General features: G+C 36.8%; 1 protein-coding gene across 2 annotated transcripts; it reads right to left on the bottom strand.

Moving 5' to 3' along the window:
* Positions 1-277: 277 nt before the first annotated feature.
* Positions 278-27,386, bottom strand: PCF11 (PCF11 cleavage and polyadenylation factor subunit). 2 transcript variants are annotated; one of them, XM_057552512.1, is made up of 17 exons: positions 27,251-27,386; positions 26,269-26,775; positions 22,419-22,544; positions 20,299-20,487; positions 19,730-19,924; positions 17,645-18,762; positions 17,056-17,236; positions 16,464-16,947; positions 14,349-15,913; positions 12,357-12,456; positions 7,078-7,197; positions 6,469-6,574; positions 4,418-4,601; positions 3,734-3,889; positions 3,236-3,328; positions 2,629-2,664; positions 278-1,407 (listed from the first exon to the last, which is right to left on the bottom strand). In XM_057552512.1, the coding sequence occupies exons 2-17, from the start codon at positions 26,458-26,460 to the stop codon at positions 1,192-1,194; spliced, it is 5,061 nt and encodes a 1,686-aa protein (XP_057408495.1). In that variant the 5' UTR covers positions 26,461-26,775; positions 27,251-27,386; the 3' UTR covers positions 278-1,191. The 2 variants fall into 2 exon arrangements, with proteins under 2 accessions (XP_057408495.1, XP_057408496.1); XM_057552513.1 differs by having other exon boundaries at positions 16,857-16,947; positions 27,251-27,385.
* Between the last annotated feature and the right edge of the window lie 395 nt (positions 27,387-27,781).

Raw genomic sequence — 27,781 nt, 5'->3', positions numbered from 1 at the left:
GATACCATCTACCATTTAGAATTATTTGTAAGTATCAGAGGAAACATATTGTAAAGAGTTTGCGAATGCCTACCATATAGTAAGTGCTCAACACATTTCATTGTTTTATATGCCTATCTCCTCCAACAGATGGCAGAAAAGATTAATCTTGCATCTGAGAGTGCCTGGCTCATAGCAGGTGCCTCATTCATGTTTTAAAGAACAGAGTGATGAAAGACATAGGAAAAAGAAGTCACTTTCTAAAGGCACTTAAGAAATAAAGAGATACAAACTGGAGTTTCTTCATCATTCTATTTATTACATGTATGAATATTAACATCTCATGGCATCCATCTAATTCAGTCAAAACCAACAAAGGAAAAAAGGTTAACCATGTTTCAAATTAACATTCTTACAGATTCCCCTGTAACTTAAAATAGAAATATGTTCATCTGCATTAAGTTATCTGACAAATTTGAAAAATGTCATTTAAAAAAAAAAATCACCTTTAGTACTTAAATATATTTGTTAATCATTTGATGGCATCAGTGTCCAAGTTCAAGAATAAAAGTTGCTTCATTAGATACTTTTCAAAAATGGACATCTGGATGGTTCTCTATAGCTGGAGATATATATATATGCAAATATGTCCTATTTCATTTAAAAATTTTTTTCAAATCTGGCTTTTCAATTTGAGAAAAGTCCTGCAGTGCTCTCACAACCCCCCTCTGAAGGATAAAACTAACTCAGACTTTGCTTCTTTAATCATGGGAAGCTGCTGGAAAAAAATCTCATGTTGAAATTGCTGTTTAATTCCATTTTCACCCAATAAAAAGTACAGAAACACTGTCTTTATTTGATGGTGTGCATAAATATTACACTCCATGGATAGCAAAAATATTTTTTATTTATAATTTACAGTTTCACAAGTGAAAATCATACATTTTTACACATACAATTTCATTTTGTTAAATTTGCACACATCTACAGAACTTTCACACAACAAGCACCTGAAACTGTGCAGGCAGTAGGAAATGCAAATACTAAAATGTATTTATTAACCAAATGATAGCTGAAGGCCCCGCCTCAGCTAGACAATTTATATAGATATGTCTATATATACATAAAAAATTCTTCACCTTCTAGATTTCAACAGCAGCTTTTTTTTTTTTTTTTTTTAAAAAAAAGAAAAACATACCTTTCTCATTTTACTTAAACTGACTCGACTGTGTCATTTTCTGTTTTAATTTCAGTGGCTGTTGCTATGCTTTCCTCTGTACAAGCTGGTGGAGTATCAATCCGTTCTTCCTTAACTTTGGGACTTTCACAGGGTTCCTGCAATTCGTTTTTGACAATGTTCAACATAATGTTCAAGGGATTTTCAACTGGTGTCTTGCTGGGAGATGGTGTACAATCAAATGAAGATGTCTACAAAATGAAAAACCCTTTAAGTACTGATTGAAGTTCACAAATATCACATTAAATGACATTTAGTTTTATAAGACCCTTGTATGGGCAAAGAAATAAATATATACCAAATGCAATTGAAAACCCTGCTTTCCCACAAAACATGCCATAACGGCAGCCAATTAATAAAATGTATATTGAGGGACTTCCCTGGTGGCGCAGTGGTTAAGACTCTGCACTCCCAATGCAGGGGGCCCGGGTTCGATCCCTGGTCAGGGAACTAGATCCCACACGCATGCCGCAACTAAGAGTTAGCATGCCACAACTAAGGAGCCAGCGAGCTGCAACTAAGGAGCCTGCTGGCTCAATGAAGGAGCACACATGCCACAATGAAGGAGCACACATGCTGCAATGAAGGAGACCACCTGCCTCAACTAAGACCTAGCACAACCAAATAAATAAAATAAATACAAATAAATAAAATGTATATTGAGCATTTGATATGTGCTCAGCAATGAGCTATGGTAAGAAAAGCAGTAACAAATTTAACGACAAAAGAAGCTGATTCACTGATTAGACACGTTTCTATATTTTAATCCCAATATAACCCCCTACATATATCCTGGGATTTGTTGCTCCTAATTTCAAATACCCTAAGGATTTTTTAAAAATACCTCAAAACCATCAAAACATCCTACAAAGTCTAGTCTTTTGATGACCTAAGTATATCTTCCAAACTGCCCCTTGAACTTGTGAAACAAATATTATTTGAAAGTTAAGATGTTCCACTGTTTGGTTTAAAAAAAATGGTCACTCTACAAATATGAAAATTTGAATTTCCAAGGTCAAGAGACTGATTTTTTTTTGCATTTCATGTATGATAATTTAAAAATTATTCCTATATTACATGGCCGAGTAGAGTAAGCAGTAAATGCTACCCATAACTTTTAGAAAATTATTCCCATCGTGAACCTTCTCATTCTCTAGGCCTAGTACTCTAGTAGAAGACATCATCAAGATTCAAATGAAGAGAATACAAGGAATGATACAAAAATTTCAAAATTTAAATCAGACCCTATCAATCTAGCACCAATATTTAATGAACAACCTAAATGCTACATCAAAACTAAGACAGCTCAACACATCAAAATTAAAATAAAAATGTTGCCCAGATGCAAAAAATAACTGAAAATAAAATTTATCAATGTAAAGGAGAACAAACAGTAACCAAAAAGAACTTACATTTTGATAATCTTCATAACATGATGGATGATAAATCTAAAGCAAAAACAAAAAAGTAAGTAAGTATTCACATGCATATTCATTTCTAATGGACTATTCTGGTATGATTTTCTTTTTAAATTTAAAACCAGAGATAAACTATCTTTGAAAAGGCAACAAAAATCATTTGGTCACAAAAACGGATAAAAACAAAATTTTCATCCTGATTTCCCTTAAAACTTCCTTTATATATTTAAGTAGATAACATGGTATGTTAAGACAGAAACAGTTTTGATGATGAAATATAAATTCAGAATCAAAATAGTGTGGTTAGGCAGAAAGAAGACTAACTAGACTCAGAAGATCTAGTCCTGGATTTATCATTAACTAGTTATGCAACCTTTTTTATAAAATGAGTACAGGACCAGATGATTGCTAAAATGCCTTCCAACTCACACACTCTGACTCTCTAAAGTCCAATACCTTAGAAATACCATTTTTATTAAAAACCAAAATAAAAATACAATTAACACTTTTCTTTCAAAGTAGTAAGCTACCCCTATAAAAATTAAAAAAAAAAAATCTTAATACTTCCTTTTAAAGTACTTCATAAAGAGCTGAAAATTACCTTTCCATCTACTCGAATAGCATTTTTTAAATGCCACTCCTCCTCTTCTTCATCCCAGTACTGTTCAAATTGTTCTTGACAAATTTCACAACTCTAAAATAGAACCATATAAAAATGAAGTTTACATAATAGAACACACTTAATGCCATTAAGTGAAAATACAGAAACATTTTGTTAAGTGGAGAAAGGAATTTAAGAGTTTTGTGAAAATTTAAACAATGTTCAAATATATAATACAAAGTAAGATCTAAGGATTTCGCATTCTTCCATGCAAAAATAGTTAACATTTCACAGATCTTGGTCACAGATAAATATGTAATAACTACAGTGGTTATGAAACCCGAAGCCAGATCACAAGAATAACATTGAAGAGTAAAGCTTACGAGAAGTCTCAAAATCATTAAAAGAGGGATGTAAATAAAGTTATATTTATGATTATTTACTTAAAGGAAGTGAAAGGCATGACCAGAGGTAGAAAATTGAACATTTTTCTTTTACCTCAACTGCTCCTGCTGGTCCAGCAGGTACACTTTGGAACTCCTTTTCTTTAGCAGCCTCCTGAGTTTTGAGCACGACTTCTTCGTGCACCTTTTCAAAAAACTGGCTCTTTGCACGTTCTTCCAGATCAGCTATTTCCTCAAATTCTATCCAGTCCTTAAAAAGAGTTAATTTAAAAAGAGTATATTCATTTGTTTCTAGACTCTTACTGAACACCTTCAATATAATGCCATTTAAACGTTAAGGGTACTTTCTTCTACAATATGCTTTAATATTGATTATTTAGAATTATACCATCTCTTTGAGCCCCATAACTAATAGACAACATAAAGCAACTAATGAATAATTAAGATCTTAACGTTAACATTCCTTTAACTCTAGAGTTACAACTACTAATGTAAATAAGATAAATTTCATGCACAATATTTTACCAAAAAAAAATCAGTCATAGAACCTTGGAATTTTAGAACTAGAAGAAACCTGTGTTCTACTCTTAATTTCAACAAAAAGCAAATACATACTCTTCAAATTTTTTTTAATTAAAAAAAACCTTTTATATTCTAAGGGTCAAATTTTATTCAAAAAATTCACTAGTTAGTGCTCAGCAATTACTTAAACTAATATACTTTTGAATGATATAATTTAAAGGCTAAAAGATAGTTCAGAGGCACATGAATTACTTACTGTTAAACTGTAGTACCAACGTCTATGAGTGACTTTTCTGCTTACATCTTTTTCAGTTCTATTTTGTCGATAATGCCAGTCCAAGTGATCTGCATATACATCTGTCTGTGATGTTGTAAACCTCATTCCACAAGAGTAACACTGAATACCAGTATACAGTCGATTTATAACACTATCATAACGTCTGTTTTGTAAAATACAGAAATAATCTTTAGTTTTGATACTGTGGCTGACTTAATGGCCTTAAAAAAAAAAAGGCAGTTATAAGTACTTCGGTTTTCTGTATTTTGATAATGGTGAAGCCATTATTATGTGACAAAATAATGTTTCAGCCAACAGTTGGCTGGAAGAATTAATATTCAAAGATCAATAATATTCTCTAGTGTCAGTGACTCTCTTTACCTTAACTTTGGTTAATTTTGGAACATGGTGTCTACCCTCTTATCAATAGGCCTGGCCCAGTTACTTATTTCCTTCTAGCTAATAATGGAATGATCATCTGCTATCTAATAAGGCAATAGTTGGCCTGTTCTTAGATTAATGTCAATATCAGGGTGGATATGGCAGAACAATTAGATTTCACCTCTCCAGATCTTCGCGGTTTTAAATAACTCAACTGTCCCACCCTGGTCTAAAGAACAGTGAAAGAGGTACAGAAGAAATAATAATAGTATGGGTAACTAAAAAGAAAAAGTAGAAGACTAGTGGGAAACTGAAGTCAGCAATAATCAGTTCTTTTAAATTCTGGGCTCCCTATCTGGAAAGAAATACGTATGCAGAATAAGTAAGTGAACAAACAGGGCAGTTATTAACTCCAGAAATTTTTTTAAAATAGTAGAATAAAGCAAAGCACAGTACATAGTACTTTGTATACCAGAAAACAAAATATTTAGAGTCAAAATATTAATACTGAATAAAAATTTAATGAGAAATGGCTTTATAACTAAGAGTTGGGAGGACAGTAAAAGAGCTACCTAAATCTTCACTTTCAGGAAGTCAATAAATTGTCTAAATGGGATAAATCAAGAAATGTAATAAATCAGAAAACTATGTATCTTTTAAGAAATAAAGAAGTAAATGCCAAGAACCATAGATAAAAGAGTTAAGAAATGGTTGCCTTCAGGTAAAAAGTAGTACTAGGAAAAAGGCATGCCATCTTTTATTATAAGCCTTTACTGTAAGACTTTCATTATAAAGTTTTAACTATGTGAAAAGTATCACTTTGAAAAAAATTGCCTTTAAAAGGGTGAAACCCGTATAGCACAGGGGACTACACTCAGTGTTTTATAATAAAAGAATCTGAAAACGTATATATTTATATATATTATATATATATATATAAAACAATCACTTTGCTGTATACCTGAAACTAACACACTGTAAATAAATTATGCTTCAATTAAAAAAAAAAAGATGAAACCCATTAGCTGTTCTATTATTTTTAAAAGTACTCATAACAATATAATGGATCCATAAAGCAACTGTAAATGTTTTTTATATAATAAAGGCAATAAAAATTTATGAAAATATATGCACCAAATGTTAACACTGGTTATCAGTAAAGTGGAAATTGTAGGTAATTTTATTTTCTTGACTTTATTCATTTGTATTTTCTATAAAATGAAAAAATTTTTAATTTTTTAAATACTAGACTACAAAAACCTCATTTTCTTAACTTCAAAAGCATGAGAATATCAATACAGAAAAAACAGTGATGATTAAGAGAAAATAGAGATAAAAAGGAAGACATGAGTGATTACTAACACCTAATCCTTAAACTCCCTATACTTGCTATACTAAACAGAGATAATAAAAAACAGAAATTTGGGGATAGACTTTTGGCCTAAATACTTGTGCAGCAAACATATTTGAAAAGAAGATAACAGGCTTCCTTAAGTTTATGTTATGTATATTTTACCACATTAAAAAAGGGAAAACAGGCTTCCTAAATTTTAAAAACAGTGAGAGGGGTAAGACGAATAGCACTAGTGATAATATCCACTGTTATTAAAGTCACCGTCCCTTTTACCTTAGAAAATTAGATTACATACTGTTTCAATTCTTCAATTGTAAAATTGGTAAGATCTGGAACGTCTTGATCTTCACTTTGATCTTCTTCCTCCTCAGCAGGGGGCTGAGCAGCAACTTCATTTACTTCTTCAATTGAAAAGAAACACAACAAATATCTAAAAACCAGTTTCCATGTATTCTTTACAGGGGAACACTATAGTGTTAGAAGCATATGGAGAGCCCCATCTTGCCTATTCAGTGCTCCTGATCTTAGGTTTACTGGCCAAGGAACCTAATACAATTCTTTATTTTGATAAGTGATATAAGGTCTGGTCTCTTAAAAGTCAATCTTCATGAAATTCATCAACATTCTAATTATTTTTTATAAGCTAAAATAATACAGAATAACTAGAAAAAGTCTGCACATGGTGTTTGCAGGAATGTTAGTTAACTGAAACAATGTCCACTATAAAGGTAACAGTTCCTTGTTAGAAAATTTTTTTTAATTTCATTATAAACCAGTTATATAAGTATACCTAAGAATTCAATCACTGTAAGAACTTTTATCATAGAACACATCATTGTATCATATCATACATCTTTATAACTTAATAAAGCTTTGTGTAGATGAATTACAGAACCATACTTACGTGCTGTAGCTGAATCAGGCTGGGACAATTTGAGAATTCCTGTTTTTAGCAGTTTTGAAAACAATTCATTTACATCCACCTGACTGAGATGATTATCAGGATATGCCTTAGGAAGGGTACCTTTAAAAAAATAACACTCTTAAAAGTAGAACTTAAAGATGCAAATTATACTAAGGATTTTTAAAGTTTTCTTCAAGATATCCTATCAACATTAAACTTAATAAAACCTTGTTAAGATCAGTGTAACTACCAAAAGCTCCCAAAAGTGAACTTTGCATTTATGTCAGCAAACCATGACCTCTTAAAAATATATTCTAAGACGAATACTGAAACCACTAATACTTTATACGGACATACATGTTATCTTAAAAAACCAGTATTACCCACTGTTGCCCAATTAAATCCATGCCAAAGAAAAGCAGAATACTGAGGGCAGAGAGCTTCATGCTCCCTTCTATGCAATGCAGCACCACACCTCTAGGTCCAACTTTTCACCCTTCCAATTCTCTATTCTTCACCTAACCATATTGGGAAAGGTCGTTTTGCATAGATGAAGTAGGCTACCATCTCTTAGCACAGATTTCTAGGGGAAAAAAATACCCAGAGCCTAAATGGAAGTACTCCTGCCCAGCCCACCAGCTCCCCCACCTTCTCATAACTACCCAGGGGAACTAACACAGGGAGGTGAGCCCTGTGGCTCAGAATATACCTGCCCCTCTGACCTTTGCTGAATTACTGCCCTTGCAACGCAGTTCAGGCTATTGCTGAAAAGGTGTCATGCTTACTAAAGCTTCAAAAATCTGAATAAATGAAACAAGGATAACAATCTTCTCCTTAAGCTCACTGGTGAGGAATCAATCCAATTCCATATTTTGCTAAGCACTAATTTAAAAATTACAATTCTTTAACTCAACTATAAAAACAGTATTTTAATATATTTGTATGTCACTACTATGCATCTTACTTACCACACCTCTAGAAAAAAGTTCTGAATCACTAAAAATTCCTCTTAATAGCAGAAATTCAATTTGCATCCACAATACAATACATAATTTCTGCCCTTAACCATTGCATACTCTTTACACTTAGCACAGTGCCTTGTATACAATAGGCTAATTAATGTCTGTTGAAATGAAATGTTTGACTACATGAATGAATAAATCAACCTCAACGGTCAATTACAACAGCCACTTCACACAATAGTTTAACATTTACCTTTCATTAGAATTAGCTATTTATATGTCTAAGAATCCTAACTAGCTAATCACATGTCTTCCAGCAGCCAAGTTTAGTGATCAAGAGCATGAACTATGAAAAAAAAAAAAAAAGAGCATGAACTATGGAACCAGACTCCTGGGATTCTAACTAGAAATTCCACTTTCTAGTTGTGTGACATGATCAAGTTACTTATCTGTGTCTGTTCTCTTTACCTGTAAAAGGGTAATAATAATTGTTCCTACCTACGGTTGTTATGAGGATTAAATGAATTAATATTTGTAAAGCACTGAGGTGTTTGGCAGTATATATAATATTTGTTTAAAGAAAAACAGTCAAAGTGAAATAAGACAGAGAAAGACAAATACTGTACGATATCACTTAGACATGGAATCTAAAAAATACAACAAACTAGCGAATATTACAAAAAAGAGGTAGACACACAGAGAACAAGAACATACTAGTGGTTACCAGTGGGAAGAGGGAAGAAGGTAGGAGCAATATAAATATAGGGGTAAGGGATTAAGAGGTACAAACTATTAGGTATAAAATAAACTCAATGATATACTGTGTAACACAGGGAATATAGTCAATATTTTATAGTAACTATAAACGGAGCAAAAGCTTTAAAAATTGTGAATCACTGTATTGTATACTTATAACTTATATAATTTTAAAAAACCACACAGAGAAAAAAATGAAAAAAAAAAAAAAGCCTCCTAGAATAATGGAAATAAAAACAAAAATAAACAAATGGGACCTAATGACACTTAAAAGCTTTTGCACAGCAAAGGAAACCATAAACAAGACAAAAAGACAACCCTCAGAATGGGAGAAAATATCTGCAAACAAAGCAACTGACAAAGGATTAAACTCCAAAATACAGAAGCAGCTCAAGCAGCGCAGTATCAAAAAACAAACAACCCAATCCAAAAATGGTTGGAAGACCTAAATAGACATTTCTCCAAAGAAGACATACAGATTGCCAACAAACACATGAAAAGATGCTCAACATCACTAATCATTAGAGAAGCACAAATCAAAATCACAATGAGGTATATCACCTCACACCAGTCAGAATAGCCATCACCAAAAAAAATCTACAAACAATAAATGCTGGAGAGGGTGTGGTGAAAAGGGAACCCTCTTGCACTGTTGGTGGGAATGTAAATTGATACAGCCACTATGGAGGACAGTATGGAGGTTCCTTAAAAAACTAAAAATAGAATTACCATATGACCCAGCAATCCCACTACTGGGCATATACCCTGAGAAAACCATAATTCAAAAAGAAACATGTACCACAATGTTCATTGCAGCACTATTTACAATAGCCAGGACATGGAAGCAACCTAAATGTCCATCGACAGATGAATGGATAAAGAAGATGTGGCACATATATACAATGGAATATTACTCAGCCATAAGAGGGAACAAAATTGAGTTATTTGTAACGAGACGGATGGACTTAGAGCCTGTCATACAGAGTGAAGTAAGTCAGAAAGAGAAAAATAAATACCATATGCTAACGCACATAGATGGAATCTAAAAAAACAGTACTGATGAACCTAGTGGAATTGGAATGAAGACAGGAATGAAGACACAGACGTGGAGAATGGACTTGAAGACAGGGTGGGAAGGGGAAGCTGGGACGAAGTGAGAGAGTAGCAGTGACATATATACACTACCAAATGTAAAATGGCTGGCTAGTGAGAAGCTGCTGCATAGCACAGGGAGATCAGCTTGATGCGTTGTGAAGACCTAGAGGGGTGAGATAGGGAGGGTGGGGAGGGAGGCTCAAGAGGGAGGGGTTATGGGGATATACACATACATATAGCTGATTAACTTTGTTGTACAGCAGAAACTAACACATCATTGCAAAGCAATTATACTCCAATAAAGACTTAAAAAATAAATAAATAAAATAATACTCTGAGCTGCATGAAACACAAAAAAAGCTTAAGACACTTTCAGATTGTATTTGATTTTCTATGCATTTATAAACAGGAATAAGAGGTGATTCTCAGAACAGGTTTGGAATTTCATACTCAGGTACCCAATGATGGTGTCTAACTTATCAACCAAGTGAACAGCTGTTTAATTTTTTTCTTTCTTTTAATTTATTTGGCTGTGCCAGCTCTTAGATGTGGCATGCAGGATCTAGTTCCCTGACCAGGGATCGAAGCTGGGCCCCCTGCACTGGGAGCACAGAGTCTTAACCACTGGACCACTAGGGAAGTCTGAACAGCTATTTAGAGGGAAAAAAAAAAAAAAGTCCATAGATCCTGCTACATTATAAAGCCCTTAGAAGGATAAACCTTATTAAAGTCATCCTAGCACAATGCCTAGAATATAGCAAATGATCAGTATTTGTTTGGATGAATAAATGAACATGAGTATATTTACTACTAGGAAAAGAGTGTTTTCACTTTAAATTTTGAGAAAAAACCTTACAGAAGCCAAATACTGAACACTAAATACTTTTCATATCTCTTTAAGTAAAACTTGAAGAAGGAAGGCGTATCTAACATCTCATTTAATAACCTCCAACCCAGGAAATAAGATGTGATTTCCTCTGTGACATTGCTATGCCTTGTATACATAAGCACCCCAAGGTTGTAAAAGCAAAAGAAAACATGCAGGTTTTGTATATTATCTCATACAAAAAAGAGCAAAATTTGCAGCTGCTGCACGCTATCTCAAGCTACCAACTCCAATACAACAAATCCTCTACTCTACAAGAAAAACTGAGTTCTAAAGGAGAACACACCAATATAGCACTTCACAAGTTACATGGTACTTTTGCATATACTATCTCATTTGATTCTCTGGGAAAAAAAAAAAATTCCCCAGCAAATCCTGACTTTTATCATATGCTATCTGCAGAGGAAAAAACTGAACCCTAGAGAGGATATTTGCTTATACTCCACCTACCTGTAAAGTAGCAGAGTGGAGATTCTAACCCTGGTCTTCTGACTTTAGACCCCAAATATTCAGTACTTTCCTTCCCTTTTCATTATAGTGAAAACAAAAAATAAGAAGAATACTAATCCTAATTGTCAATCTAGCAATTAAAAACAAAACGTTTTCAAATTAATTGAGTGAGCTTCCTGTGATGATACAGTTTAATACTTAATGCTAGGACTTCCCTAGTTACTTCAGAACTTTTGGAAAACTCTAAATTTGTAAACTTAATAGAGCCATGCCACAGCATGTTTCTGAAGATGGCTGTTTTAATGATTCAGAAATAAAGCAAGTACCACAACAATTTGGTTGAGTTAGCTCTCAATATATTGACTTTCCGGTAATTATAATTTATATACTTCTCATTTTTCACATATTAAAACTAAAACTTTTTTTTTTTTGCCTGCACAGCACGGCTTGAGGGATCTTAGTTCCCCAACCAGGGATTGAACCCGGGCCCTTCAGCAGTGAAAGTATGCAGTCCTAACCACTGGACCACAAGGGAATTCCCTAAAACTTATTTTTAAAGCCCACGTATCTACTATTGTTATTGTATCCATAACAATATTGTTAAGCCTCACCCCATAGATGCTTATCATGGGCATCTAGCTAGGAAATCCTTTTAACATGTTGTGTACAATTATTACTTGAGTGCCCATAAAGACATATGAATGAATCAGCTTATAAGGTGATGTCTGCAGTATTCACTTAATGTTTATTGGATCATCACACACACACAAAACAAAACTTCAAAGTATCAAGTAACTGATATTTCTGAGGTTTGTCACTGACTTCATTTTACCTCAACACAAATGTCACATTCCTACCCTACCCTCTAGCTTCCACCTACTAGGTCTCCTTCCCTCTTTTTTGTGGTCTACAAGTCCTGGCTAACCATCTCTACTTGTAAAGGGGATTAGTGTGAATATACATCAACAATGTAAGCAAACTCAGAAAGAAAACAAAACATTCCAGTCAGATTAAATTTCTCTAAATTGCATATGTCCTCTCAAAATTGTCATTTTCTAAAATTGACAAGGTAGCTACTCAATCAAACAATAATTGTCTTTCGAAAAACACAAAGTTCAGAAAGTACATACCTGAAGGATTCTGAACAAATGCTCCAGGATTTTGTGGATGAACTGGCAAAAATTGTTGTCCTTGGCCAAATGCTACTGGCTGAGCAACACCAGTCAGAACCTTTAAAAGAAATCTTGGTTTTAAGAACATCTTTTCTATATTTTTAAGTAAAACTTTAACATTCAAATTACGTTAATATATTCACAGATATCATGAGGCCTGTTTATGATAATAAAGATTTACAAGTGTAACCTGACTAGGTCACTTCACTTCTAGGCTTTCTATAAAAAGGAACAATAAGACCTTCCCTTATATTTTTCACAGAATTATAAGATAATGGATGTGAAGGTTCTTTGAAAAGTTTAAGATACCATGCAAACATAAGGTAGCCAAAAACTAGCTGTATGACCTTACACAAATCACTTTACCTTGCCAGTGTTTTCTCTTATTTTACAAATAGAAATCTGACATCCAGCCATGTGATCTATACACAATCATAATGGCCAGTAAACAGCAAAGCTGAGGCCAGAACTCGTGACCTAACTCCTTTACACAGATGTCAAAAGCCTGCTTTAATTAGCAATCTGAACTCCTTTATGATCATTCTGTTAGCCATCAAACTGAGTTACAAAGTAGACTGTAAAAGATGTTAAGGGAATGTTAAAAAATAAAAGTCATGAAACAAGTACAGTACAGGCATACAATTATTGTATTTGTAGTCAAGAATGAGGTAGGACTTCTACATATTGCTACTATGTAAACAAATGTCCATTTATAAGCCTTCTTCAGTATCCTGTGTGAACCTTCAGTGGTATGTATGCGTAATAAAAACCCCATCAATTCTGTATAATGTAGGAACAAGACTAATTCAAGTCCCATTCTAGAGTATCTTGTCAATTAAGAGTATCATTTCTCTTAAAAACATACAATAGAGTATAAGTCTAACTAAGGAGGCCAATTGTTTTCCCAAACCACTGGATATGGACAGAAGGCTGCTTTCTATCAGTAATGCTTCTAACATGCTTTTAAAACCTTTCTTCTTGTTTTACACTTTCTTCCATGCAATGTTACTGGCATAAAATAAATCTGTCCTAGTAAGAAAGTGTCACTACCTGGAAAAAAGTAAATTTAGCCCAGGAGAATTTCAGCAGGCAAGTAAAAGTAGTCATTAATATCAACTGAATTAATCACAAATTATAAGCATATTGCTTTAACACTATTTCAATAAGCATTTTAAAATGTATGCAGAACAAGTTAACATCAAACAACTGCAGTTGACTGGAATGGCGGAAAGGTGGTGAAAAGTAGGAAGAGAGGAAGAAAAAGAATTACAGACTGTAAAAGCATAGGCAATTTGATTTTCTTGTTTGTTTGTTAACTCAGGCTAAGGAAGTTCTTAATCAAAGAACAGTCTATAAAATCAGCTCTATGATTACTATAAAGCTCATCAAGACTCAAAAGTTGTACAATGTAGCAGAGGTCTGTGAAATACACACAACTGTATTATACTTTAATACCTTTGAAGCCAAAAACAAAACAAAACAAAAAAACCCACAAAACAAAAAACCATAAGAGGAGGCTATGCATATGTGAAGGCAAGGGGTATATGGGAAATCCCTATACCTCATAGCTCAATTTTGCTGTGAGCCTAAACTACTCTAAAAAATAAAGTCTATTAAAAAAGAAAAGATTTGTTGGGGGGTGGGGGGTGGGGTGGAGATTGAGATTGAGAGGGTTCTCTACATCCTGGAAGAACTAAGATCAATTTTGGATTTAAACTGCAAATTTCAGCCCCAGAAGACTCTCATCTCACTTTCCTAGCAGGTGGGGTTTTGAAGTACATTAAAAACTGCCCCCCCCCCAAAAACTTACTAAAAAAATTAAATTTTAAAAAATCCTTTCCAAACTATAGAATAAACTATATCCTGAAAACCTTCCTCAAACACTAGAAACATTAAAAATGGTTCATATCTGCATACAATATACTTTTAGAATAACTATAACAGACTTACCTGTTGAGATGCCTGAATATTTCCTACTGTTATTGGAGCAGGTAAATTGCCAAAGTTTCCAAATTGAGAGCTCTGAAGATTCTTCTCATCAAAATAGTGTCCAGAAGCTCTGTTAAGGGGATTCGAGAAACTCTGGTTTCCAGGACCATGTGGTCCATTAAAATTTGGTCCTTGAGGTGAATCAAATATTTGTTCATGTCTTTGGAACGGCAGTCCTTGGGATGGGGCATTAAAAGCATTGCCAGGTGGATCATTATATGGGCCAGTCTGATTGAAAGATACTGATTCAAGCCTTTGTGAAGGATGATTGTCAAATCGTGTGCCTTGAAGACCAAGAGGAATATCAAACCTTGATGCTTGCTGGTGTTGTGGACCATCAAATCTTTGAGGTACACCATCAAATCTTGGTTGAACCTGCTGTCCAGGTGGTCCATCAAATCTCTGTGGGCCTGGCTGACCAGTTCTTTCAAATCTAGGACCTGGCTGACCATGTAATCCATCAAATCTTGGCAAGAGTGATGGCTGACCTGGCTGCCCATCAAACCTTAAAGCATGACAACCTTCAAATCTTGGACCACCTTGGCCCAGAGGTCCTTCGATTCTCAGGCCGCCTCCTGGTACAGAAGGACCCTCAAACCTCATTCCACCTCCTTGTTGGACTAAAGGTCCTTCAAACCTGATCCCAACCCCTGGCTGACCATGTGGACCCTCGAACCTAAGGTTCCCACCAAGTTGATTATGTTGTCCTTCAAATCTCATACCAGCTACTGACTGACCATGGGGGCCCTCAAACCTCATCCCAACTCCTTGCTGTAGCAATGGGCCCTCAAATCTGATCCCACCTGATGGCTGACCATGAGGTCCATCAAACCTAATTGCAGCTCCTGATGGACCATGACCTCCCTCAAATCTAAGTCCACCTACAGGCTGACCTCGGGGATTATCAAATCTAAGTCCACCTACAGGCTGACCATGAGGTCCCTCAAACCTCAGACCACCCACAGGTTGACCCCGGTGTCCCTCAAACCTGAGACTACCCACAGGCTGGGCCCCTGGTCCTTCAAATCGCAAACCACCTGCAGATCCCTCAAACCTCAGACCAGGGGAACCTTCAAACCGAAAACCACCTCCTCCTGCTTGACCAATAGGCCCCTCAAACCGCAGAGGTGTCCCTACTGGTCCCGGAGGACCTTCAAATCTCAAAGGACACCCACCTCCTAACTGGCCTTGTGGTCCTTCAAATCTCAAAGGGCCACCTCCCCCCATCTGTGCCGGTGACCCATCAAACCGAAGGGAACCTGGTGTAGGAGGTCCATCAATTCTAGGGCTTAATTTATTAGGTCCTTCAAAAATCATCTTGGTTGGGCCATCTCTCGCTACTGATGGCCTACTAGGTCCATCGTATAATGGTCTATCTTCAGCTAAAGCCGTAAGTCGCTGATTTGTATCAAGGCCGGCGAATCGTGATGCTGGGCTATCTACAAATGGTTTATCTGAATCTTCATATCTAGGTCGCTTAAGTGGAAAACGATCATTGAATGGTGATCTCTGTTCTTCTCGTACACCTTTTAAAAAGAAAAAAAAATTATTTTCCCTGAATCTGATAATTTATATCAAATTATCCTAAAATATTCTTCGTATATTCTTATAAATGTTTATTCAAAAACATCCGTAACTATCTCACTTTATGAGAGGGGAGGGAAAAAGACAGCAACAAGCAGCAGGTAAGAGAATGCCCTCTAGAGTCAGATACACCTGGGTAAAAAAAACACCCATTCAGTCAATTTACTAATTATTTGACTTTGAGAGCAAGTTATTTAACCTCTCTGGTCTTGTTTCCTATCTGTAAAATGGGGATAATATATATTTCATTAGGTCATTGTGAGGATTAAATCAGATTACATATATAAAGAACCTAGTAAAGTACCTAACACACGGTTGACCTTATAAATATCAGCTCCCTTCCCTTCCCTTTGAGGGAAAAAACCGCAACAAAACAAACAACGACAAAACAGAAGTCTGAACAGTCACAAAAATCCATCCCCACTTAGCTTGTTCATTTTCCCTTCACTGCTGTGTGATTCAATAGGCATAATCTGATTTAACTTTTTCTACCTTTAGCAGAGACTTGCTCGTCATGTCTTCTCCGGCCCTCATGGGGTGAAAGATTCTCAGCATAAGTACGACTCCCAGATATAGGAGAAAGACGTCTTGCTCTTTCACTAAATTGTTCTTTTCTGTCAAACTGTGCTCCACTATTCCTACTTGCATGTTTACTTTTGGATGGCTCACATTCTATTCCAGACAACAAGGCATCAGTCAAAGGGTAGTCAAAAATATCAGGATCTAAGAGATCAAGTCTTGGAAATGAATGCTGAACCTGTGTCCTTTTCAGTTTTGCTTTATGTTCATAGTAGGTTAATTCAGCATCAGTTAAGAGAGGTTTCTTTTTTAATCCACCTTTATTTTCTTCTGTAGGACTATCCCGTACATTGCATCTATGTTTACCTTCTTGATACTGAAATAGCTGTCGAATTTGATGCACAACAACAAGGAACTCTTCCTGTGTAATTTCACCAGATGCTAAACGTTCACTCGTCTGCATAGGGGTGATAAAAGGAAATCAATATTTTAAATATAAAAAGTACTTACAAAAAAACTTATAGACAAAAGGAGAATAATGACTACATGGGAGCACAGTAGCTACCTTTTGAAGTAATTCTCTTTTGCTTGCAAGAGTTAACTCTTTAGGAATCTGAAGATTGGCATCTACGCTTAATCGATGCTGCTGTTTTGGAGCTCGAGGTGACAAGATTCCTTTAGTGCTTGACCAGCTCTCCCTATGCCTTAGATGAGGAGCTTTACTATGTTCATCACCCTGTTGTAAACTGAAACCATAAAAGCAAGTATGTTACATCATAAAAAATTTTTAAATACTCAGGACCATATTTAAAGATCCTTAATAGGATCTGGTTAAAATGAATATATGTAACCATAAAAGTTAATTTAAAGATTAAGAGCACAAGATTTGAAGTCAGGAAAATCAGATATGAATTCTGATTCTTGCATGTCCTGGATGTGCCACCTTAGGCAGATTAGTTAACCTTTCTAAACTTCAGTTTCCTTATATGTAAAACAGCAATAATAATGGTACTTAACCCACAGGGTTTTAAGAATTAAACGGGGGAAAAAAGTACTAATTATATCACCCAATAAACATTATCCAATTTTTAAATCAACACTGTATTTTTAAATGTACACATTATTCTACTCGATTAAAAATGTTAACAACCTACCTTTTATTTTCTTCCCAACCAGATTTCCATCTTTTGGTAGACTTGGAACTTTGCCAATTTTCTACATTTTCCTTTGGTTCAGTGCCTGACTTGGTAGAATGCTGATTTGCAGTTTCTTGTGGTCGTTCCTCTTCAGTCTTTTTTATTCGCCTCGGATCTCGAACATCCTGTTTAGTACTTCTCTTCGCATTTCTTTCTTCCCTGGAAGGTGGTGTAAACTCTTCCATATGTGACTGCTTAACTCCTGACTGGCGAATCTTCCCAGCTTTGGGTGTTGAGGTTGGAGACATACTCCTTTGCCTTCGTTTGGGTGACCGCCTGTCTCTTCTCTTGGGAGAATGTATAATCGGTGATCGAGACTTGGGTGATCGTGATCTTGATCGCTTTCTAGTACTCGATCTCCCTGGTTTTGTCCCCAGTTTTTCTGATTCTTCCGTTACTGTATCCTGTTTTTGTACAATGCCATTTATGATTTTATTTCTACTTCCCACCAGTCTGTGTTCAGATGATTTCATGTGTTCATCTTTATCCTTTTTTTCTGCAGTTTTTCTCTTCTCTTTTAGATCATCATCTTTGCTATCAGTCTTATCCTGAAGATGTTTTTTTAATCTTGGATCTCTCTTGCTCATATCAGACACCCTTGCACTTTCAGATTCTTGACTTTTCAAGTCTTTCGTGTGGGATAATTTGTTTTTCAAAGGTGATGGTGATTTAGATTTAGATTTGGATTTAGAATCTAATTGGTCAAGTTCTTTCTTGGTTATTTTTTCACCTGATTTACTTTTTTCTTGCTTGGATGAATTTAGTTTTTCAGAGGGTACAGTTTTACTTGTCTTAATATCAGACTGGTTCAATGTGTTCATTAGGAATTCCTTCCTGTGACTCTGATCTTTTCCATGAGAAGAATGTTGACTCAACCTATTAAGACGGGGATCCCGGTTAGTTCCTTTCATATCTTGGATTTGTAAGGATGGACCTGGACGACTTTTCTCAGGTTGCACAGGAACCTGATGGGGAGCTTTAACTGCTATAGGGGGAATTTGTGAAACATGTAATTTGGATGGTGCAGTTCCAGGACCTAAGTTGGATGTCTCCTGCTGAACACTAAGAGAAACTGCCTGAAATACAAGATAAACGTTCATGTTACAACTGTAAAACATTCAGATTATTTGTCAAGAAACCGAAAACTAAGGAATATAATGCTTTATTCAATAAATCCATTTATTCAATACCATATTTATAGTGTATACTTCTAGTATTTAAGTGGAGATTAAAATGAAAGGAGAAAGGTCATATACAATATTTATGTGGCCTGTTATTTCTTACTAATCCTCTACTTTGGGGTTTTATAACTTCTAGGTAGAATGAAAAAAAAAATCCTCCCTCTTCCTAATTATTCAGAATTCTGGGCCACACTGATATTAAGAAACTACTAAATAAATCACTGCACTCCAGCTGCACAAGCATCCAAGTCTTTCCAGGTAAATTCTAAGGCATAAAATTTAGTTCCTCTCAAAGTGGCACTGATAATGCACTCATAAAATTCTGCCTTCCTGTACTTCCTCACTCTCAAATAAGGTCAAGTGCTAAGTAATTAAGTAAAATAGCTTAATATAAGGTTATTCATGCACAGAAATACATAATCTTCCTGGCCTCCTTAATTTTGTGATGGCTTTTTTTTTTATAGCCTTCTAAGGAAACTGCTAAGGATTTCTGCTCATGAAACATAAGCTCATTAAATATTAAAGACTAGGCAAAAACATCTGCCACAACACACCTACCATCTTGGAACTGACAGTACATCCACATGATATAATTTTTAACAGAACTAAGGGACTATCTTATAAGACAGCAATCTAATAAAAAGTATTTGAAAGAAAATAGTGCAGTTTATATTAAAGTGACTTTTACAATAAGGATATACAAATTTGGTCTAATAAATACACCATAATTTGCCAAATAAAAGTGGAAAAATTACACTATTAATAAAAGTAACATGTGAATACAATTCAAATGCAAAGTAATTCCATATCCATCAGAAAACAGGTTTAAAAATACTCAAAATGCCAAATCTCCTCTACTTACCAGTTGTGCCTTAGCTTGCTCTAGCTCAAGCTCCAGCTTTTTCTGCTGAAGTTCTAACAACTGCTTTTGTTTTGCCAGTAACTGCTGCCTTATTAGTTGCTCTTGGGTAAGATTCTTTTGTATATCCGGAACAATTGGAGGAGTGGAGATGCTAGGGGAACTGACCACTGTGCCAGGTGTTGAAGACTCTTCAGGCTATAAGAAAAAATAATTTGTTTACAAAAAAAAAATCACATCTAAAAAGGAAGCAGCTAAGGGGGGAGCTAAAAATTATCAGCTTCTCTCTTAATAAACACTATCCATAATCTTAAACGGCCAATCATGTTTAAAAGCACACAGAAAATTTTCAGGAATTTAAAAACCAAAATAAATATGTTATGTAAAACCTAAACAAGGAGAACATTTACTTTAAATGTACTGTGAACCTGAAGGTGGAAATTTTTTTTTTTTTAATTAAACTGATTCAGCACAGGGTATTCTTGTTACTTTTATCTGGCAAGAAATTTTTAGAGAAGTCAAAATGTGACAGTTAAAAATATTAGTTATATACCATTCATGTTAAAACTTACCGATTTATTTAAAAATTTAGGATTCACATGGATGCTAGATGTATTCACATTGGGGGGCAGAGGTTTAATAGGCCAAGCAGGATCTAACGAATTGACTCTGACATCCAGGGCATAAAGTTTCTTCAAAGGGAATATTTCATCCCAGGTGGAACGTAATTTAAATAAACTTTTTCTAGTATTTTCATCCACCTAGAACAACAGAACAATTCTATGGCTTGTTAAGTTACTATAGGATGTTTTATATATTAAGTATAATGCTACATAAATCTCTGTTCTACTTCACATATAGCACACATACTACTAATTCGTAAATATATACAACAGTAATCATTTATTAAAAGTACATTTGTTTGCAGATGTAAAGTTAATAAAGAAATTTCTGTCAAAAAAATTAGAAAAATTAAAGTCATTATCACCTAGCCTTCATGAAAGCAATTAGACGAGTCTGAATTTTTAGAAGTACAAAATGTTCCCAAATATTAGGGTTTGACACAGTATTCCTACTGTTACTTTCACTCTGGACAAAAATATAATAACAACTAGAAAATAGTTTATCTGATGACAAATTTTTTAAGTTATTTACATTTAGTACAAAGTTAAACAAAACTATCTAACTAATCTCCTGCAATACAATATGGCTGGTACCTATGAACAAGCTATTTGTGGTGTGAAAGGCACCTGAATAATTGAAATTCACAAAATCTTACCTACTGATGAGCTTTAGTTTTATATCTTATCTGCTCATGCTTGTGATGGGCATAGTAACAAAAATAATACTTCTTAAATTAGCCATCAGAGAAAACTAACACTTGGGAAAACTGAGTTAGAGTTCTAACTTTAGAATAATAAAGCCTTGACTATATTCGAGTCTTTAGATAATATTTACTACAAGGTCATTTTCATCACCTTCAGTGTTAAGGCCCAGTAAGAGTCAGTTAACATTTTCTACCAAACACCCAAATGAATGTGAACATACTGAAACTGAAACCAAGAAATTGGTTTAGTGCCCCAATTTCCATAATGTAAAGTTGACTTCTCCTTAGACTAGAGTCTCAGGTAAGCAGTATTTAGCAAAAGTCTACAATACACTATTAACAAGCTCCATAATTCAGTTTGAAATACAGCTTTACAAATTTCTTCTGCATATACTTACTTAGCAGTATTTCTTTTCTCTAAGAACTTAAAGGGAAAAAAATTCCTCAAGTAGCCACTACCCATTTTCTGTTCTAACAAGTAAAATCTGATAGTGAGGAGTTCTTTCAAAATAATCCCAATTCTCCAAGCCTGACAACTGTAAGATTTCTCGAGACACAACAGGTGCATCTACTAAAATATAAGAACCACCAATTTTTTGTTAGGAAACAATCTTTAAACCCAAATATCTTATAAATGCCCCTTTTATCAGTGTGAAAGATGAAGCCTGACAGGAAAGAGAATTACTTCAGCAAATCCTTTGTCTTCCTCAACATAATACTGTATTAACCAAACTACCAGATACAATGTTATGAAAGGAATTTACAATCTCTAGGTATAGAAACTAACAAGCCTTTCTTCTAAACACTAAGAGGGGCCAGAGGTGGGGGGAAGTATTTCCAAAATAACCTAAAGCAATTCACTGATCCACCATTCATACATACCTAGAACATTCACATAAAATATACTTGAACAAAGTTAACAAGAGGAAACATTTCCAGAAAAAAAAAAAAATCACAAGTTTCAGGCATCCATCACAGGTTGACACACACTAGGATTATGCTTTTTCTTTTTCTTTTTTTTAAGACAGAAATAGTCAACATCCTAACACCAGAAACCTAAACAATGAAATTTGAAGTACTCTTGATAGCTTCAGATCTTTTTGCCCGTATTCTAGTGACGAAACAGATCTTCAAGTGAACAAAGTCAATCAAAAAAATGAACTTCTAAAAGCAAACACATCTATTTTTGAATGGATAATGTAAAACACCTAGAACCCACTTTAAATACGAAACACTAACTTTAGCATGTTAAATGCCCAAAAGAATAAAACATTTCACCACCCAAGAAAACCCAACACAAAGGCAAGTATTTATTTAATCAGGAACATGTTTTAAAAATTCAAATGTTTCTAAATGTATATATACCTTTTCAAACACACAAATAAATGTTGCAACTAGATTTTTAGTAAAGGCAGTGAGATACTCTCTTCCAACATTTTTCACGATAGAATCCATAAGGTACATAACAGGAAGCTTCTCTGAGGAGGGAGCCTGAAGTAATAAAAAGAAACTGAAAAGTTTAGTACAATGAATTGCCAACAAAGAACTACTTTTAAAAGTGAGCGTTTAACGTACAATACAGACCTCAATATTTTGTTGATATTAAATACTTCTGAATCAATATTAACCTTTATGAAATTTAAGTGTTCAAGGTCTCACCTCTTACAATGATCTTTAGTTGAGCATACAAAATAAGCTCAGAATTACCGGAAAGAAAAAACATAGTCTCTAGTACCCTCATTTAACACTCAATGGAATTTCAGGTTTGTATAGTTAAAAAACAAAACAAAACTGTGTTTTAAGTGACAAAAAAAGGGGGAGGATATTTTCTGTAATCCAAGTGTAAGCTTTGTGACCCACATTAACTTATGATGATGTACCTAGACTCTATGAAAAAAAGTTTTCAGACTTCTGGCAGAAACCCTAATTTCCATAGGCATATTTTATATGTTAAAGTCTATGAACCTTTTGTTACCTGTAAAATCATTAGGATTACTTCTCTATAATCCAATGAACAAAAGAAATTAAGTACACTTCACATATGAAGTTAATGGCAAAAAAAACACTTTTAAACTTGCACATGAACATGCAGGAAAGTGCAAGCTGTTACTGATACAAGGAAAACTGGATGGAGCAGCCGCTGAGTCATGTAAATCAGGTTGAACTTGACTCTGGAAACCAGGATTTGTCCTGAAGATTTTCTTCACAGCACAGACTCTCCGTCGAAATATTTTTCCTCTGACACGCACAAACCAGGAGTTCTAAATTTGTGCAGGGCCAGTGTGATGATGCCGATACAGGCGGCCCTTTCCAAAGCAAAGAAATGTTGCCCCAGCTCAACTGTAACGCCTACCCATCACTGGCTTTTAGAAGGCACAGCAAGTTTCCAGAAAGCATCAGCAGGTTCACAGACTTGTTGAGGAGCATTAAGACACACCACATAAACTAAGTGTTAACTCCCACTCCACAGGAGTACCCACGATTTAAAAACGAAAACAAAAATTATCCCCATTTACCCTTCCCACGTGTATAGGAATCTTAACCCTGAACAACACTTACCCACAGCTACCTGTAGCCAGGGTAAGCTCACAGTTCTGCAGTACACAATGCCACCATTATTTCACAAAACCAATTGCCCATACAAGTGTGTGGAAGTGCTCTTGCTTCTGATAACAACCAAAGTTGACTAAGGAAACCTTTGAGTAACTCTGTATGAAAGTTTTCTTTTACAGTACTAATAAAAGGGTTTCACAAGGCTATTGCATGTGGGTAAACTATTAAGTACCAACACGTCAACTGCTTTATTGCTGTGTCTTTATCTTACCATGTCATGTTTTATACCATTTTAGTCATTGTTGTACTTATGAAGATAAACAGGCTCTCTTTAAAACCAAAATCTGTTCAGTAGGCTAACTTTTTATTGTACAAGTGAATTCTTATATGTAGTATTTTTTTGCTACTACTGCCTCATGGAAGGAGTCAAGTAAGTGTGAATCCTTAAGTTTAGTAAAATGCTGAAACGCTAGAGGATAAGGACACAAACATTCACCTCCAGAAACACAAAACCAAGCCAGTTTGCTACCAAATGACAGAAAAGCCCTCCCCTCACCCTCAACCCCAACCCCATTAAATTATTTCCCCAAAGTGACTGTTACATCTTTTCCTCAATCTGGCTTTACAAAAATAACCAGGAAACGTGTGCCAAAAAAATTTCAGCTGTCTTTCATCAGCAAATAGTCCATCTATTTTCACCACTCTGTGTAGCCACACACAAATACAAATTTTAATGTGGGCACTATATTCAGCATTTAATTTTCACTTCTGAAAGTCTTCTGGATCCATTAAAAACCAGCAAGGAAATGGTTCTTTGAGTGACAACCTGAGCTGCTAAATATTAGGCTCTGTGGAATATTAGTAAACCCCAAAAATACTAGGTAGAATTTTTAAAAATCAATGTTATTTTTTTAAAAAACGCAAGTGCATTTTTGTTTTTTTTTTTAAAAGGCATTTAATGTTAAGCCTTCGACAAGGCAAAACTAAGATTTCATGTCCAACATGTTTGTTGTATCAATAAAAAGGATGTTGAGTATGAGGAATGCTTCCTTTTAAAATCTCATACTTTAAAAAAAGAACAATAGCTGTTTCACACAGACATTCACAGGAAAAGGTGAATAAGGACTTGTATTTTAGCTGTCAGACTGAGCATGACAAACTTGTTGGGCCCTAAAAAAAAAAAAAAGAAAAACCTTACTTTTTGTCCTCTTTAAGGTATGAAAGGACCACCTGAAACCGTGTATCTTGTGAACAGATTTACCCAAAAGAGTGGATGGAACCTAAAGAAGAATGAACCCAAGTCACTTAAAGACTTTTGTTTAAAACACACAACCACGTAGATAAAAATAAGTCTTGGAAACAAATTCTACACCTTACAAAGGTAAATAAAAAAGACAAATACATATTTTATATGTTTTATTCACAAATTTTATACCAGTCACACATTTCAAAACCATTTATTAAAGTCAGACCACTCAGTTTTACACTAGACAGAAAGCGCCTCTAAACAATATATTGGTGGTTGTTGTTAAAGTGGCCTTTTAAAAGGGGTTCACTCTGCTAAAAGGAGGCTCATCCTGATCATTTCAATCACTAACAACTAGAAAAAAGCTAAACCATAAGTACAAGCTTCAAAAATAACTTAAAACGTAGTACTGGGAAGCTATTAAAACTCATTACGATAACTAAGTTTAACAGTAACTTTACTTAAATGACAAATCGCTCCCACATGAATCCACAGAAGAGGAGGACTACAGGGAAATATAGGGTGGCAGAGGACCACTGCTGTCAAGGGGTGAAGCAAAGCACGTCTTCACTTTCAGGGAAGGAAGGGAGGAAAAAAAGAGAAAAGGAAGAGGAGGAGGAACTGAACTTTTCAAAAACAAACTACAAGTACTTGTTACCCAGTGGGCCAGTTCTCCACCTACAGGTTGGATAAGATCTCCTCCCCACCCCCTCCAACCCCACCCTCAACCCCAATTTCCCGTATCTGGGGGCAAATGAGACCCTCCGATAGGAGAATACAAATTATATCTAGCCGCCCCCACCCCAAAATGGGGCTGACGGGTGTGAGCAGCTGCCTGGCTGGCAGGGAATGGATTCTCCTCTCTTCCCTTTCGCATCATGTGCTTTTCAGGCGCCATGTTGGACTCCTAACAGGCGGCTGCTCCACTCGGGGCCAAGGCCCTACTCCCACCCCCCAACAGCTCGCTCCCAGGTCCCCCTTCACCTCCTTCCAACCCACAGAGCACAGTTACCCAAAAGAGTTCGGGGCGGGGGGACGGGGGGAGAACCACTCCCCACCATCCCAGGGGGTTCAAATGGTTTTAACTCTTACTTCCCCACACCACGAACTGCCTTTAATTCTCCCCCTCCCCGAAGGGCTCTATTCAAAGCGTGTGCGGCGGGATACACGATGCGGTGGCCTAAATAGGGAGCTGGTAAGCGGAAGTGGGACTCCACCCTTTATCCTCCCCACTCCCTCCCCCCAAGAGAGGCCCACGCTCGAAGCCTGGGCCAGAGACCGAGCCTGAGTTGGAGGGGGTAGGGTTGGAGAGGAGGAACACCGTCCCCCTTTGGATAGAAGCGAGACCTGGGATGAGGCTGACACTAAAATCAGGGAGTATTAGAAGAATAGGAGGCTGCGGGGTGTAATAAAAACCTTGGCGGTTTGGGCCTCGATGAGAGAGACGATCTCCTTGGCGAAGGGCAGGTTCTCCTCGGCTAGAATGGTCAGCATATTGATGTGCGGTTTGCTATTGAAGGTCAGGTCTTCGAGTGATGACTGATAATCCCGACAGGCGTCCTCCCGGGCCCCCGCAGTACCGGCCTCGGCCGGCGTCTGCTCTGACATTGCGCCGCGGCCCCCCTCCGAGGTCCGCCGCAGCTGAAGCTGAAGCCGCTCTCGATACCCCGCCTCCCTTCCGACTCCTCTTCCTCTCCCCGGGTCTCGCGGCTCCGGCTTCACCACATGCTGACCGCGGAGGGGGGTTGGGGGACGACACGGGGGGAACCTCGGGTATGAAACGCCGCCGTCTCACGGGTGATCTCCGTCCACTTCCAGCCGCCACCGAATCTTCTTTCTCCACAGACACAAAATGGCGGCGGCAGTGGCGGCTCCAGCTCCGAAAATGTCTGTGCTCCCAACCGCTGCGTCGTGCGAAATGAGCTAGGGGAGGGGAAATGTGCGGTAAAGGGGCGGGGCCGTTGATAAAGCCAGGCGTGATTGGCTCGCCCTGCCAGGTCGCCAGCCCCGCCCCCGGCCCTTCCGCTGAACGTTCTGACACCACCTTCTTCTCGGGATCCTACCCGGGCTTTCGCAACACCTACTGCTCAGAAGTGGGGTGGAAAAGACGGCCCGTCTCATTGGCCGATTCATAAGGCACCGGTCTGTCATTTGTTACCATAACAACCCGTTCAGGGCGGCCAATAGGCCTGGGGAAGGCTGTTCCCGAGGCCCAACCCAACCAGTTTAAGGGGAAAGCTCAGTCGTCCCCTCTTCTACCCTCTCTCTGCGACGCCCTAGCCGCCGAGCCGCTCAGTCAATCATCTTCCCTTCCGCCTGCTGGGCCGCCGCCACGAGGGGTGGGGGCTGAGCCAAGCGGAGGCTTTCGACCCGCCCCGCCCCCCCCGTCGCCACTCACGACTCAGGTGCTCTCGAGAGTCTGGGCGGGTCCAGCTGCTGCGGCTGACTGTCCTTCCCGGAACTGAGGCCCGGAGGGAGGCGCCGGGTTCACCCGGAACCTAGAGTTGTCTCCAGCACACTGCTTCCCAATTCCACAAACAAAAACACCTAGGCTGGCGCTCTGGTGTTGAACCCCGAGGAAAATGCCTTTATTTAGAGCGGGTGTGTGTGTGTGTGTGTGTGTGTGAGAGAGAGAGAGAGAGAGAGAAAGGCTTTTCCATAAGGGATTTGGAGGAGATCTTTGGGAAGCCTACTCCGAGCTCTAGGAAAGGTTTCTCACAACAGCCAGCCACACCCAGCCGCGAGCCGATAGCTCCTCGATCTTCTGCACTTCGAAACACACCTAGGATACGCAGTTTGGGTCACGTAGATAATATTATATATTTTACTTGTAAGGATTCTAAAATCCTATTTGGAGGCTGGAAATGATGCAAAACACAAAGCATTCAAGTAGTCCTGCCGTGGAGCTGCAGCATAACACAATAAACTA

The sequence above is a fragment of the Balaenoptera acutorostrata genome, chromosome 9, assembly GCF_949987535.1.
Source record: "Balaenoptera acutorostrata chromosome 9, mBalAcu1.1, whole genome shotgun sequence".
NCBI classification, from domain to species: Eukaryota; Metazoa; Chordata; class Mammalia; order Artiodactyla; family Balaenopteridae; genus Balaenoptera; species Balaenoptera acutorostrata.
Note: the sequence above shows the minus strand (reverse complement) of the source record. Positions and strands in the feature narration are given on the sequence as shown.